We start from the raw sequence: 16,908 nt of genomic DNA, 5'->3' as shown, positions 1-16,908 counted from the left end.
TCGCCCAGAACAAAATGACATACTCAGAATATGATCTTAATGATAAAAGCATAGATTATCTACAACCTATGCAGCCAAGTATCATCACTTCACGAGGGTTTCTATGTGCTATTTTACATGAGCTAATTAGACTGTTTTACAAAATACATTCATTGTTATGGTGCATGTGATAAAGGTTGAGTTTCATAGAAACGTGAAGAGGCTGGCTAGACTCATTAAAAGAGAGGTTATGACCCTAATGGAAATAATTAGTCTGATATCAATGTCATGAAAACATGTCCTGAAAGATCGAGAGACCCAATTAGAAGAAACATAAAGCTGTCAGGATACAAGGCAGCAAGGGTACATATTATTAAAATTCTTTATCAAACTATACTACCTTGAAAGAGTTATTACAGCAACCAAACACTCACATACAATTGCTATACCTGTGAGGATGCTCATCTCCAGCCCCGAACCACAAACTCCATCAGCAGTAAGGCTGTCAATAGTATCAATACTTCAGTTTTTTCAATAACAAATGATTGTAGTCAATACAATACTAACATTCAATGGTATCAACTAGAGCTGCAATGATTAATAAATTATAAATCAGTAATTAAATTAAACACTCTGATTATCAATTAATCTGTTTGTGTATTTTTTTTTTAAGAAATAAAGTCAAAATTATCTGAATCCAGCTCCTTAAATGTGAATATTTTCTAGTTTCTTTAGTCCTCCATTACAGCTCTTGCTCATTCAAGACTTCAGTTTAGTCTTTATTTTCCTGCCTAAAATTGGGCTTTCAGCAAAATCAGACAGTGTTCAGGAACTTTTTTACCAGCACTGTGTGCAGGTTTTTTGTTTTTTGGGGGGGGGGTTTGTTTGTTTTTTTCTGTTTTATACTCAAAACTGGTTCTCACAAAGACAGAAGTGTAAGACAGAGACATACACAAACACACTGACAAAAACCATAAACCTCCTTAACCCAAACCCAGTTTGGTCCAATTACTAACCTTGTTATTAGTGGTCTCCAGACTCCCTGCTTGCAAGTGCCAGAACATCTAAGGCAGCCATAAAGGCAGTGTCTCCAATTACAGTGGCATGTGAGGCCAAAACGGATCTACACGTGCTAGGAGAAGTCCCTGGGTCTAGTACCACCAGAATACAGCAACTGATACCAAAGTTATTACAGGGTACAACCTCAAAAATAATGAGAAAACTAGGATCCTTTGAATCATTACAAACAAAAACATACACTTACATTAAGTAAAGCTGGCATGACAAATGACTTCAATCAATACACCTGTGACAAACTGCAGATCCATATCTGTGAGAAATTTGAATTTCACACCTCTAATAACCATAATACCTCCAGCTGTTCACTAAAAGACCACACGGAGAGACCACACAGATAGAATCAATAGAAGTCATGCCAGCTTGGCTCCATGATCAGTGTGTGTTTGGGCATGATGTATTCTGACCAGGAAGGAAAAGCTTATTTTAGACACACATTCACATATAGGGTGTATAAATACCACAGGGTGGCAGCAAGCTAATGCTGGCTCTGACTGCCAGGCTGATAAGAACGAGCTGAACAAGTGGTATATAATAATAAGTTTGTGACAGTTACAAGTGATAGTAGGGATCCTTACATATCTTAAAGTTTCTTAAACTTTTTTGACAGCTTATGTTTTAATAACAGGGTGGGACCGTTTCCAGAATACAGTTTATGAAACTAAAAATTAATTTCTGTATATTTCAACTGAGCCCAAAATGATCAAAGTTATACACTTCTATGAATCTTTAAATATCTCACATTCAGTCTTTTACATAGACCATATAAAATGATCAGACACTGCCTTTCAACAACTACAAATGTGCTGTTCTCCAGTCTCGTGTACAAACACTTTGAGGCAACATAATCCCCAATTGGAGGATCCTTTCAATCCCTTCAGCCAATCACAGAGAAGCACTGCTGCCAAGCAGGAGAGCGTGGAAACAAAAGGTGACGATTATAGCCACATGCTAGAAGGATATGCGATACGTGGATGATATCAGTGCCTCGTGCGTCCTAGCCCAAACATGCCAGTCACCTGACTGACCAATTGTGAAGTTTCATTCTGATGGAAAGCACACATACTTTGTCTGTCCCCTTCTCTCCCTGTTTCATTACTGGCTTACTAATTTGAATATATGTCGTCAATGACATTCAGATTTCCACATATATTAACATAATCATCCTCCTGTTAGAAGAACCCCACCTACGACGAATGATGCCATCTGTGATTGTATTTGTGTGTGCACTTGCAAGCCTGTGAGTGTGTGTGTCTCAGTTGCTGGTGGATTTGCATGATAATGAGCCATGGTGCTCTCTGACAGTGCCTTGATGAGGAGCGGTAATAATTCAGCTGCAGAGCAGAAGAAGAGCAGTAAGAAATAAATCTATCTCTAGTAACTGGTGTCCCCCACTGCCCTCCACCCCACAGTACAAACCAAGGGCGAGTAAAACTGACCAAGGGTAAATAAATCTGGACTGTTCTCGTGGTCATTTGTGATGGCATGGGCACTGGATACTATCTTGGGTTTCAGACCTAACACATGTTTAGCTGTTATATACCGAAGTTCATTGTCTGACACATCTGTATTTCATTTCTTGATTGCAGTTAGTGACGGCTTGATCCCACTTTTTCATGTCCAATAGGGCCGGGAATTATTGTAGTTCTGTAGGTTTTGCGATTCGATATTACAATTTATTGTGATTTTTGTTTTCTTTTTTAACACTAAACCACAGGAAAAAGGTGAATAATACAGTAAGGTTTTAGGCCAGATTAAAAGAGTCCATGAAAAATGCACCAAGCACAATGTGAGCATTTAAATTAACACTCTTCACATAAGAAACCGAACTTGAAAACTGTTTCAAAACTCTGGACTACTAAAAAAAATGTACAATTACGTGCCTCCTCCCTTTGAGGTGTTTTTACGTCAACCCCTAATGTCCGCAACCTTATCTGCCAATACTGATATCAACCTGATACCTTTTCTCTTCAAAAACTAAGCCACAAATGATACATTTGTATGGATGCATTTAGCTTCATCTAGTCATCTAAAAATGATCTTGCTCAAATTTTACACAAATATTCTCCCATGAAGGAAGAAATAAATAGAACACAACTTAGTTATGCAATACAGCTTCTTCTTTGTATAAAAATCTTTTCACATACAGGACTTTTGGCAGCAATTAAAATAAATTGCATCCATGTTACTTTTGACACTTTTCTCTCTGCAGCATGTCACTCAGAGTTTAGTCTAAGCATTTATGTGATAATGTGATAGTTTAGGCCAATGGAGCATATTGGATATTAATTTATCTTCTTTTCCAATATCCAATCCAATGATTTTGGCTAGTGTCACACCGATGTCAATGCTAAGTATCGGCTCAGCACATACCTAATTGCAGTGTGATGTAATTACTTTTAATTTTAACAACCTTTTAACTGTACATGTAAAAAAAGTGATTTCAGGGTAAAGTAAGATTAATGTCCTCCGATGTGTAATGGAACAAGACCTCTGAAACAAATCAATTAATACGGTAAGTTTTTGAACAGTGTTTGGCTACTGGCCACTGTTCTAATTTTCCATTTTGCAGGAATCACATGAACCAATGTTTACAAGCAGGGCACATGAAGCAGGGCACATGAACATTATTCCTGCTCCTTATTCTTAAGCTTCTTAAAATACCACTCCAACAAATCTGTTAATATCACTGTTTACATACAAACATCCATTCTGATGTATTCTATGCATGCTGTCGTCATGCCTGTGTGCACATGTTGAAGTCTGTTGTGCCCTCGACCCCACATTGCTTGGTACAATTTAAGAACACATGATGCAACGTGTCACATAGCTTTGTCCAAAATAAACCCCTAGTCTATCATCCACAGTCCCCAGGCCAGGGAGAGCCATTATGCCCACAAAGCACAGCTGGGGTTGGGCTACAGTGGCAGTGCCAGTGGGGAGGGTTTGGAGGGCAGAAGAATTACCAGCTGAGTACAAAAAGCTACCATATAGTGACATCAGTAGAGGACTGATGACAGAAGGCAGATGTGTGTCTGACTGAATCTACAAGTGAAGAAAGCCAAACTACATATGTTTTGCCTAGCACTGTTTTTCTTTCCTCTGTTGATCCAGACAGAACATTTGTGTCTAGTGGTGACCACTATGATTGAATGATATGTTTAAATATGCAAACGCCTGTCTGCAATTAATGAGTCATAAGCAAACCTACAGGTCAAATCATCTGAGTAGATCTGGATCAATGAAAGAGTACAGAACAAACTATACAATACATGCCAACTAGTGATCAAGATATTGAAATAAAAACATGGAATTAAGAAACCATGACATGAACTTAATGCAGAGAACTCTGTAGACATGAATGTAAGCAAGCACAGTGTTTTCTGGCCTGTCAGTGTCCAGTGAGACATGTGTGCAGCCACACGACAGAAACATTACTCATGGGATCCACGACACTCTCCTCCAACCCCTCCACTGACAAAACAGATGTCTAGCAGGGTAGGGAATTTTGATCAGAAGCCCCTCGATGTCACCAGGGAACATAACGTCACTCCCACTCTGAGTTCAGAAGAACTGAAAGCATGCATGGAGTCTGGTGTATGATAAGCACTGCCTGGCTTTGTTCAGTACACTTGAGAGGGAACAAATGTGAACAAGTAGAGGGTGGGTCTGGGTGATATAGCTAAAAAAAAAAAAAAACTATCACCATAGTTAAGTTTCATAATGGTCAATAATAATTATTGATCATGTAGGTTGTGACTGATAAAATGTTTTGCATTCCATGGGATGGAAGCGGGATAAAAAGAATAAACATCACAATATTTTTGACCAAATACCTCGATATTGTGACAATATTATAGGGATATATTTTGGTAAATTATGTTCAGTAATGTGGTATAATGTGGGTAAAGTCAAATAAGAAAACAGAACAGTCTGTTTAAGTTCAGAAAATTACATCACTTTACTGTAATGCAGCCTTTAAAACCAGGAAAAGACAACCATGATAACTTATGCCATATCACGATATAATGATATCCAAAAAGCTATAATGATTAGGGCTGAAACGATTCCTTGAGTAACTCAAGTAATTTGATTACAGCAAATTATTTGCATCAAGACCTCGTTTAAATCCGAACAGCTGTACAGAGCACTGTATTTCGCACGTAGGTACTGAAATTCTGTATTAAACTGTTGAATTGAATTATCAACAACGAGAGCATTGATAAGCTCTGACCTTTTGATGTAATCTGTGATCACATGGCAGACACAGAGGAGGTCAGTGCGTTTCTCTTAGCCCGTCTGTGTCTGATTTGTTGACTTTCTTCATCAGCAGGATGTTTTATAACGTCACCCCAAAAACCCAACTCGCGTTTTGGGTTTTTCCCCCACATATAAATTCATCCACGATTCAGTTTTCACAGCAGCAGAGAAACTGCATGTGGAGGAAACTTGTTGTTAATGATGGAGTTCATTAAAACAGTCAAAACTGACATGTTGGTGAATGACATTGACACCAACCACATGCACTTACAAGATTAAACAACTGTACATATAACAGGAGAGAGTCTGTGTTTTTCTGTCAGAAACTGTCAGATCTACTCAGAGCAAACAGGTGAGGCGGGGGGAGGGCAGATTTATCACTAACCAATTGCATGGAATGGAAAATCACGTCATTTTGCCGATGTTTTTAATGTGGCAAGCCGCCATAAATAAAACACTGTATTCACTGATCCACAGGGAGTCACTGAAACACTGATCACTGAACTGTTGTGATGGAAAAAGTACTCAGATCACTTACTTAAGTAAAAGCACTAATACCACAATGTAAAAATACTTAATAACAAGTAAAAATCTGGCATGTAATTATTTCCTTCTTTGAAAAATCAACATTTTTATTGTCTTTAATGTACTTTAATGGTACTCTTATTGGTATTTTTTAATTACTAAACACAGACCTTCAAACACATAAGAGGAGAAAAGGGTAACATGTTGGTAAACCAATTCCTTGTAGGGGGTCTGGGGGCATCCTGCTCCAGAAGAAAAATCTAATGATTGTAACATGTAAACAAAGCATTCTGGTGCACTCTGTTTCAGCAAATGTTTTTACTTTAGCAATTTATAGTTGTTCATCTAAAAGACCTGTCTTATTTTCTCTTTTGTATATTACCGTTCCACTTAAATAAAGCAAAAGTAATGTAGAAAAAAATAGAAGAGCGTGCAATACTTCTTATCCAATTACTCGATTAATCGCCAGAATAATCGATAGATTACTTGATTACTAAAAGAATCGATAGCTGCAGTCCTAATCACAATATCTAGTCACAATATGATATAATATCGATATATTGCCTAGCCCTAATAAAGAGTGAGTTTCAAATGACGATGAAAGGGAAGTGGGCAACAAAAGCAGGCAACCTGCCAAGTGCCAACACAACAGAACCATAAAAAAGTTCCACTCTTTTTCACTTCTGTTTTTCCATCCTGTCCCCTCATCCTCTATCCTTTCTCATATTGGTGCCTTGTGGGAACGCCGTTTCCAAACAATAATATCTGTGGGTGAAAAAAAAAAATCACTAATATCAAAAATATCTGTAACTCCAAAACAACATGACATTGATCTGCTGCAGTTTTAAAACCGTCAGCCAGCTGCATGACATGTTGAATTCAGATTGCTAATACACTGGTCGATGAGTGCTCATCAGAGAGAAAGACTCGCTCAATAATTAATAAAGCTGCTACTAAAGACTGACAAACCCATTGTGTGCTTTTTAGATAGTATAAAAGGGAAAATATCATAGAAACATAACTTAAAAAATATGAACATAAATGTTCCAATATCTACTAAAGTTTACCTGATGTATCAACAAAAGACAAAAAGCTTGTACAAAAAAAATACTGTATGTGTGTATGCATCTGAGGATTTTCTCTGGCTTTTACAGCAGTTTAGGTGATCAAATGTGTTGGGGGGTTATGCAGATTTACAGTTCACATGAAGCTTTAAGAGTTAACACAAGGCTTACCATGTATTCCCACAATAGCAAGGAAAACACTGTTTGAATTAAAATTTCTACAAGGATTTCGCAAATATGACATTAAGGTTCAACGTCATTCTGTACACAAACACGCCGTCAGTGTATGTTTATTTGCTCAGTAAATCAGTCAAAGGTGCCCTATGGAGTTTTCTTGTAAACATAAGGTATGTTGAAATTGCTATAGTAGTGGGTCAATCACATGTTGCATTGTCACAATTTTGTCAAATAAACACCACAAAATAGAGACTTGGGGCTTAGAGGTTTCAATGGAAAGTGCCTGCGAACATTTAAAGCTCCTTCCTCTCTTCAAACATATCATTCAATACTACTATATGAATTTGGACATCCTTTTTGATAGCAAAGGTAGACACTTTGAAGCATTCTGGTCAGCCCTAATTTTCTTATTCATTGACATGTAGGTTAACCTCACTTCTGTTAGATGTATGTTTGTGTGGGAATAAATTAACCAAACAGCAGCCAAACACCTCTTCAGCCAACCAGACAGTGAATGAAACAACCAGCCACCAAACAAGCCAACAGGCCTGGTTCCCTCTAATCTCGGTTCCTTGCCAGCCTTGCTTTACTGGGACCCGGTCCAATCGATAGAGACTGACGTAAGAGATGTGTTACATAGTGAGAGACCTGTCCCTTGAGATTAGTGAATATCTCTCTGTCTCACACTGCCAAATGCACAATCGCATATTACGGATGAGAATACTGACATATTTACTGCCAATTGAGGTTAAATTATGTAACCAATTAAATGATGTCTGAAAACAAAGATAACAGAGACAAGACAATTGAGACAATCAAAATGGCTGGTAACGAAGTAATGTATGTTACATTATATGTACATGTATTAAATATATCACTATATTATTTTGGTATTTTCAGGGAGGCAGAAGCATCAGCAGTGCTTAGCAGGTGCTGGGTAACAAATGTAAACACAGAGATAATTATATAATCTGATCAGGCAGCTTTATTTTGCTGACTTCTGCTGTTACCTTCCTGAGGTCTCACCTCATTTGAACAGGGCACAACTAAGAAGACAGTCTGAAGCTTGTGTCCTGTATCTAATGTCTTCCAAGTGAAGATGTAGTTTAATCTTACACATTTTACAAGCTGGGAAGATATATCAGTTGAAAAACAAACAGATATGAATCATAGTATCCACTGGATGTAATCAATACTTCCAAACATGCACACACTTTGCAGCCATAAACACAAAGATAGAAACCATCCACTCTCTACCTCCCAAATATTTTTCTTTTTATATCTGCATTTGATTTTTACAGTCCCTCCTTGTCTATTGCTCCTACTCTGAGCATAGTAATTGTTATACTTAAAGATAGACTGAATGGAAACAAGGAATTCATTTAATTTCACTTCAGTCAAGAAACATCATCTCTACTGACAGCATGAACCTTGTTTGGATTCTGCTACATTGGCAGACCAATTTTTCATCCTCCTCTCCCTGACACTCGTCATCTCTCTCCTCTCTTCCTTCCTGTTCTCCTTGTCCCACTCCTTCAAGCAGCCATAACTGTCTGTGTCGGTTTCCTCTCAGTCCCGCTCCTTGAGGCGTTTAAAAAGTAGAAAGGAAACGTTTCCATTTCAAGAGCCATGTCCGATAAGGCAACGGCTTCTCACCCTCTCTTTCACCCTATCCCCCCTCATCCTAACACCTCTGCCTTTTTTTTCCTTCTGGCCAAATGTACAGACCACCTGCCCCATTCATTAGCACATACTCCACTCTACCATACAGGAACACAAGAGGAAAAACCAATATAAATACACACACCAATAAAGCTGCACATACACAGCCACTGGATCCTGTTTGAGTGCACCATGACAGTCAAACACATACACACACACACACGTACGCACAGGACCAGACGTACCGTGAGCACATGCTCCCCTTCGCTCTGTTCGTCCATTTAGACTAAAACATCAAAGCTGAGGCAGCGCGGACGTAAGCCAGTTCCTTCTTTCTGATGGAAATCTCTGTTGTAGAAAGTGTGTGTGAGCTAAAGCGCTAACAGAGACACTGCCGCACTCGTCTGTTCCCTCTTCCTCTGCTCATCTTTTTATACAGAGAGGAAGAGAGAGAGGGAGCTTCAGAACGTACCATGCTCTGCTCTACCCTGTCAGCCCGCTCTTTGCTCAGCAGCCAATCCCACCATGCCACCATGAATATTTCATTCGCCCAGCCAAGAGCCTAAAAAACACACGCATAAACACCATCGTACGGAGGACATACACACGCATTTGGAGGACATTCAAATGCTCACCCGCTGAGGTATTCAGGTCACAAATGAAGAACCACCCCCCCAACACAGATAAATAGAAACAAGCACACGTGTGGGGCTCGGCATTCCTCAGAGGGTGCGGTGAATTGAAAAAGGACAGATAGCTGTGTATTCATTATGATTCCAAATGCCTCTGTGCCTTTGACATTCACAATCCTCATCAAGGTTGGGCATGTCATTCAACAACCTGTGATTTTACTGTGGGTCGTCTGTCTCCTGTCCACAACAAGAACTGTTACATGAGTAGGGCAAAAAGAACATTTCTGAAACCTAAGCAGTCAATAGTTTTTAACTGAAGGAGATGCTCTGGATCCCAGACTGTTCCAGATATACCCTGTGGACATGGTAGTCATAACAGCAACAGTCGATCCCAAGTAGACTAACCACAAAACCATAAAGGCAAAGGTGAAACCAAACCTAAAATTAAGATACCACTGGTAATAAGGGATATAAAGTGTGAATGAATTAAATAGAAAGCGTGACATCTAAAGGCTGAGCAGAGGCATCACACCAATTTGAATCAACAACCTGAGAGTAAACTGAACAAAAGGCAAGACTAGATGCACCAGTATCATGCAGCAAAATCATTACCTTCAAGCAAAATGTTTTTGAAAAAAAAAAACTGGCTTAAAAATAAGTAAGTAAAATAAGGATTTGCAGAGGATTTGGCAGCTTTAACTAGCTTTGGTCTATGAAACACCAAAAATTAGTAGAAAAGGTATTGGCATTTTCCCAATGATAAATGACTTCTTTCAGCTTTTGTTTCTGTTCTTAGTCAAACAATTTAACAAACATTAAGAATACAGTATATGTCTACAGATTTTGCCCCAGGCAAGCATTTATTTGTTTTTGTTTGCTTTGTTTCATTTTTGGCATCGGGGAACTCCCACTGTAACTTTCCTCCATTTTCTTTCTCCTACCTCTGCTTGCACTGCCCTCGCTAGACACCTGCTGCCACAATCACACAAAACAAGCACTCCCTCCTACCTCTCCTGTGTCTCCTCTTCATTTACTCCAAAGACCACACTGAACTGAAGTGACATTGTACCGCGTTGCACCACCAAACATTCATAATGCGCAAGTGAAGAATAAGTTTGGGTTTTATCAGAAAGATGAGAAACACTGCTGCAAATCATTTATGCAAAACGTGTCAGACAGCAGAGTACAGAGTCACGAGTCTGACCCACAGAGAGGTCATGTCAATGAGAGCAGATAACAAGAAGCATTACTGTCCCTCCACACTAATCAAAACCACAGCACTCTACATATGAAACAGAGCAGCACATCCTTTTACAGCAAAAATACTAATATTTTAAACAGAGCAAATAAATTCCTAACTCTAATTAGGGCCTTCTTCAATAAAATTACTTCTAATGCAAACCAAATAACAGTGTTCAAGACAGTCCGGGTTATGCTAGAAAACATTTGGTTCATACAACGTGCTATCTGATCAGTCTGAGATTAGAGGTGATTATAGCTGTTCCAAACAGCTGACAAAAAGCATTTTGGTGCCTTAACATATACTGTTATGATTAAGCTTCCATGTTGTAGATGAAAATGCTCTTTTGTGTCAAGTTAATCCCACTATACATCCACATATGACATTGAGGGCTGCATCAAATTATTATCAATAATTAATTATTATCAATGATAATAATAACTGTTAATATTATTATCAATGATTTGACAATTTATTTTCAGAACTGTTTAGTTTAGGAACGTCTTTGGTCAAGAAAAATCGTGAACAAATGCCCATCAAAATTTCTTGAAGCCATAAATGAAATACACCAAAGTACTTGATTTGCTTATCAGTAGTCCAAAACTCAAAGATATTCAGTTTACTACCATGGAAGATAGAAAAAGCAGAAAAATCTCACATTTTAGAAGATGGACCAAGAGACTGCTTGACATATTTTCTCAAAAAAGTTACTGACACCTGCATTATTATTTTTCAAGTAAATCACCCCATCAATTACATAACTAATTGCTTCAGGTGTAAACATATCCATCCATACATACAGTCAGAGATGCTATAATTTCCACTCCTGATGTAAGACACAAAGATTGGCACCTCCCACTGTTTACACACAAGAAAGAGGCTTATGGAACAAAGATTAACTTCTCAATTTCTTAGATCTATTATCCATCCAAGTTTATATCACCACCCAACGGAAAGCCAAGCTCCCATTATTGGCAACCATCAAGACTCAAACCACACTAAGCAGGGGGCTGATGAGTTTTCTAAGTTTTCCTGTAACTGGATGAGCTTTCAAATCCTCTCTGTACACATGCCAGACAATGGCATGACACTGTTTAGATCTGTGCAGTTTTTGAGTATTTGATCTGCTTTTATTCCTTTTATATTCATAAGTCAGGAAAATGTGGGTGGTTACTGTAAATGAATGACAATCTCTATTACCTATACACCACTTATTAACATAGGAAACTAAATCAAGCCAAGCCGTGACCCTACAGTATAAGGCTAGAGCTCTACTGAGCAGCTCCAAAGTAATGATGTGTGAATGTGAAGCACAAAAAAGTTGGAAAACATATGTGGCAGGTGGCATAGGGGCTCAGTTGGTAGAGTATGCACACCATGTACCTAGGCTGCGAGTCTCTTCAGTGGCTGTAGGTTTGATTTCCACCTGTGGCCCTTTGCTGCATATCACCCAGACACCCACTTTTCTTTCAATACTTCAGCTGTCCTATCCATCAACAGCATAAAAGCCCAATAAAATGCTTGCTGTGCCATCACATGGACAAAAATTCTCTAAATGAAATACAGCTTTCTTTGATACACATTTCTTTGGTACACATAACTGTCGATTTCTATTTTATGTAGTGGACTCAAACATTCCCTCCGAAAAGCCCTTCACAGCTTGTAGCATGTTGTAGTGTTTCATTCTAAAAGTATATTTAATTTTCATAGAGAGTTGACTGGACACAATATATACAAACAGGTTCTCTGCTGTGTACGCAGATAAGCCTATCGCTGGGTGATGTAGGAATTCATTATTTTTATCGTATTATCATAATACTGTAGCTGACCAGAACAGAGCACCATCAGACAGGCATAGAGGCTCATTCTGTGTAATTACCCATTCAAAACAATGTCATACAGTGAGTATGCATCATAAAACACTCACTAACCCTGGCAATAAGTGCTGACTGAGCCAATAATAGTCCAGGTCACAGAGTCTACACTGGCTGGACTAAAGCCATCTTTCAGTCGTGGAACAGCAGGACATGCAAATCCCTTTTCTCCTGGCAAGCTAACAAACACCTGAAGTAAAATTCAAAGACGCTCATACTGTAGACCCAAGTTAGTATAAGCAAGTCGAACAGTGTTCAGGGTGTTCATGACAGAAAGTGTGTATTTATTGTCAAAATATGACACATGGACCAAACATAAAGAAAGTGAAACGCAGTAGTCCATATTTAAGTCAGGTTTAAAGTTACAGTCTGTAACTTTGAATGTCATTATCATTTGATAACTTTTTGTCAGGCCTGTCATGATAGTTATTTTATTGACTTATCAAAGCAGCGAAAATGATCAAGGCCATGTCCATTAAACTGTTCAAAACTGTGTCAAAACTGCTCAAACTGGCATGGGATGTGGATAGCCCAAGACAGGACAGAAGCACTCTACAGCAGGTGATTAAAATGGAAGCCATCTACTGAGCATCTGTGATATCACGCAGGTAAAGTGCCTGCACAGAGCCCAAAGGATACTAATAGAAGAAATAAACATATGCCTATTAATTAAGATGTTTGCTGTTCACTTTTTGATACAAAGGCTGAGTTGGACAAAATAATTTTAAACCATCCTTCCAATAAATTGAAACCAGACAATCCATAAGACTGTGATACAAATGGTCCTATCTTTGGTCACAAAACACTCATCACTGATGTTAAACATGCAAAACATAGCCAAAGAGGTCCATTAAAACTATTCAGTTAGAATATTTTAATAACTCATGTCTAACACTGGTAACACTAATACCAGCCATTTAAACATAAAGTCAAAGCCTCTCAGTAGATCTTGAGAAAAATGCCACTAACACAGCCTGAAATGATCATCAGTGGTAAAGGTATGTCCATTCTTAGTATGACTCTTGGTATGGTCAATGACAGCAATCTTTCACTTTGAATGTGACATTTTTAAAGGCTACTTACAATAGCACAGTTCAACCAGCAAGCTTGAAAATAAGAGTTTCTTGTTGAGACCAGACTCATGTTTTTTAAGCATACATACACTAACTGAATGTCCAGCTCAAAGCTCAACAGTGGTGTGTTGTTGGGGAGCTTCAGTTTTAGGTGTAAAACAGTTAATTTGGCCATTATTAAGCATTTAGCAGTTGAATTACTGCCTTAATGGTCCTATGTCACAGTGAATGCACTGACTTCCATGGCCAGGGAAGAAGTACACAGTTGTACAGGAACTCCTTTTCATTAGGCAGCCAGGGGTCAGTTTTCCTCAGATGCATTCACATGTTCATAATGCACCCATGTACACTCACCAGCCACTTCATTAGCTGCACTTATTTTGGCAACACTTTTAGAAAGGCAGTGCTTTATGTTTATTATTAAGGTCATAGTGGGTGGTGGTGGTGGTGTTGTGAAGGAGTACATTATATGGAAAAAATGTTTATTATTGTGCCCCTCCCCTGTATGTAATAGGGGTGGCCAAAATATTATAAACATCTCTCAATATAATGGAGTGCAGTTCAACACCACTGCAAACAAAAAAATATCTAATTATGATTGTTTTTGACGGGACATGATATGATTTGTGTTGGTAGATAATGTTTACATAATTATTCTCATTTTCTTTGAAAAATATATTGAAATGATTAGAGTGTGATTTTTTCAGGGATTTCTACCAAATAAAGTTGTTTTCTATATCTGTGGAATTAAATGTAATTTATGGTTACTATGCGTGTCCGGTGTTTGTGGTGCAGGTGTCTGTGCGGTGAGTGCGGAGCTCCGCAGACAGTCTGCACAGGGTCCACACATAGCTCCATCCTCCAGTTGAAATATGAAACTCTGCAGAGACCTCCACAAACGGCGCTGTCAGTTCCAAGTCTTTGACTGGCTAGTGGTTTCTATGTTAGTTGGTTACTAAGGAAGTATTCTATTTGTGCAATAGATTCATGGATTGACCACACTGCTGCCGCATTTACCATAAAATGCTTTACCTCTGCGGAGAGAGTGGTCCTGCCATGAACTCCACACACACAGCAGTAACCATAAATTAACATTGAGGGCTCAAAAAAGGCTTTCCTGCTCGCTCAGGGAAAGTAAAATACCATGTTGGGCAAGTAAATCTGGCAACTCACTTGACTGACCAGGCAAGTGGTAAAAAAATAATTAAACTATTTTGAAAAGATTAATCATTTGAGTTATTTTTCATGCAAAATGCCAGAAAAGCTGTTTTCAGACTCACAAATATGGAAATTTCCCAGTTTTCTTTGTTTATTTATCATATTAAACTGAATATCGTTGGGTTACTGACAGAAGGAGACATTTAAGACATGACCTTGGACTTGGAAAAACTGGGATGGATATTTTACATTACTTTCTGACATTTTACAGATGGCAGTTAACTTTAGGGTTAGGGGCTTTTTTTAGGGGTAGGGTTTTTTTTTCACATGTCCAACTAGGTAGGTGGAAAAAACTAATGTTGAACCCTGGAATATGATATGAAGGCAAGAACATCACTGCAGCGTGACAATATTTGATTTAAAATGGTATTTTGACACGCATTTTGCCTTTCACAAACATTGATCCTCCAGCAATTTGAAAATTACAGTGGCCCATACAGTGATTTTGATCAAATGACAATTAACTGTTCAGCTCTTATAAGCATGTATTTATACCTCTTTGACAGTGTCAATCAACACCAAACATTATAATCAAAAGTAGAATTTATGGCATAACTATTGCATTGGATCACTTAACATTGTAAAAGTGTACCTAATGAAGTGGCTGGTGAGTGTATATACCTAGGCACATGCACATACAAACTTAGTAGCGGAAAACTCTACACCAGCACTAATGTCAGACAGCGTGCATTTTAAACTTAGCACTGCAACCAGTTTCTTTTTTGGGCTTGTTCACGCTGCTGTGTGTTTGATGCTCATCATCCCATCTGTGACTGTAAAGTTACACCCAGTACACAGGATGTGGGTCTCTACTTCTCTCTCACCCACAACTCCATTAGAGCATCACACTGATGACAGTATGGTAGCCTCACTTGTCTGACAGCATGCAAAACAATGCGTCTTCCAGGTCCATGTCTATTTTTCCTTTTTTCCTTGCACACACTTTCACAGTAAAATTAGCACCGTTTTCTAACTTGAAGATGTCACACAAGACAGCTGATCTATTTCAGGATTATTTGATATGCAAATGAGATGTTATGCAAATGTAACCAGCAGATCGTATCAATTGACTAGCAAGGACATATTATCAGGTAACGGACGTTTTCCCTTCACCTGTTGAACGTGAAGGGTAAACGTTACACAGCCGGTACAAAGCTATAACGTTAATTAATGACCGGTATTATGAATTAGTGACAGTCTTATTCGGGCAACACCAAAGGATTATCATCTGTTACGCTAATTACACGCACTTTTTAGTCGGTGTATACACGTAAGTCCAGGCTTAAGCTAATGGGACGGCTTTCAGTTTAACTTCTAACGGTTACTAACGTTAACAACGTCACTGAACAGGCTTGACTTTGCGCGTGCCCGGCTAATTCATTAACGCTAGCAAGTCGCGGTTACTAACTGAAAACAGATGAAGATGAGCCTAACGACTAAAGACTGGGCAGGAAAACCAATGTCTGTAAAATATCTAATTGAATGAACATTTTCGCTAACTTTAACGAGACACCTGAACAAAACTTGAACCCCTGCCACGTGTCAGAAGTAGAAGCCGGCTAACAATAGCAGCCTCACCGAATCTGACTCCCAAGCATCCCTCGTACTTCCTAGGCTGCTTGGCAAAACAGGGGGCAACAACAGAACAAAGAGCGAGGCAAATATAATGGTGGGCCAACGGATAACTGTGTTCGACGGGTACTCACTGTTCTCAGCAGAGGTCTCATTTGTTCCGACGGTTCGTCCATTTCACCTGCCGCCGGTCTGCAGCACACCGTTAGCTCTTTCTTCTGCCGGTTGATGTGTAGTGGAGACCGGGCCGGGTGACACTTGTCTGAACTGTGAGGACTGGCTGTGCTTTCCCTAACGACGCGGTAAGGCCACGCCTCTAAAATGATTGACAGTGATTGATTGCCAATTCGCTTTCAATGCCGGACGTTCTAAACCAATCAAATCACAGAACGTACGCTGGAGGCGGGGTATATTTCCTTGTCGACTCAAAGTCCCAAGCGGGCTTTTTTGTGATGTTTTTTTTTTTTTTTTTTTTTTTTTTTTTAAACCTTTTTGACCCTGCTGCGGCGACTTGTGCCTCCATCATTTCTAATATAAGTTAAGAAGAGAACTTTT

At 38.9% G+C, this 16,908-nt stretch overlaps 1 protein-coding gene across 12 annotated transcripts in view; it reads right to left on the bottom strand.

Moving 5' to 3' along the window:
• Positions 1–16,639, bottom strand: part of LOC146313147 (sodium bicarbonate cotransporter 3-like) — a 53,778-nt gene extending 37,139 nt beyond the window's left edge. For 11 of the 12 annotated variants that reach the window (XR_014772012.1, XM_084738453.1, XM_084738447.1 and 8 more), the window contains exon 1: positions 16,488–16,639. Coding sequence is in view for 11 of the 12 variants with exons in the window: in XM_084738453.1 (XP_084594579.1) it covers positions 16,488–16,529 (42 nt within the window). In the remaining variant the exon portion in view is untranslated. Of the gene's footprint in view, positions 1–8,989; positions 9,183–16,487 lie in introns of those variants that run through there. The other variant, XM_084738448.1, reaches the window with a different exon arrangement.
• Between the last annotated feature and the right edge of the window lie 269 nt (positions 16,640–16,908).

The sequence above is a fragment of the Lutjanus erythropterus genome, chromosome 16, assembly GCF_056507025.1.
Source record: "Lutjanus erythropterus isolate fLutEry1 chromosome 16, fLutEry1.hap2, whole genome shotgun sequence".
Taxonomy (NCBI): Eukaryota; Metazoa; Chordata; class Actinopteri; order Lutjaniformes; family Lutjanidae; genus Lutjanus; species Lutjanus erythropterus.
Note: the sequence above shows the minus strand (reverse complement) of the source record. Positions and strands in the feature narration are given on the sequence as shown.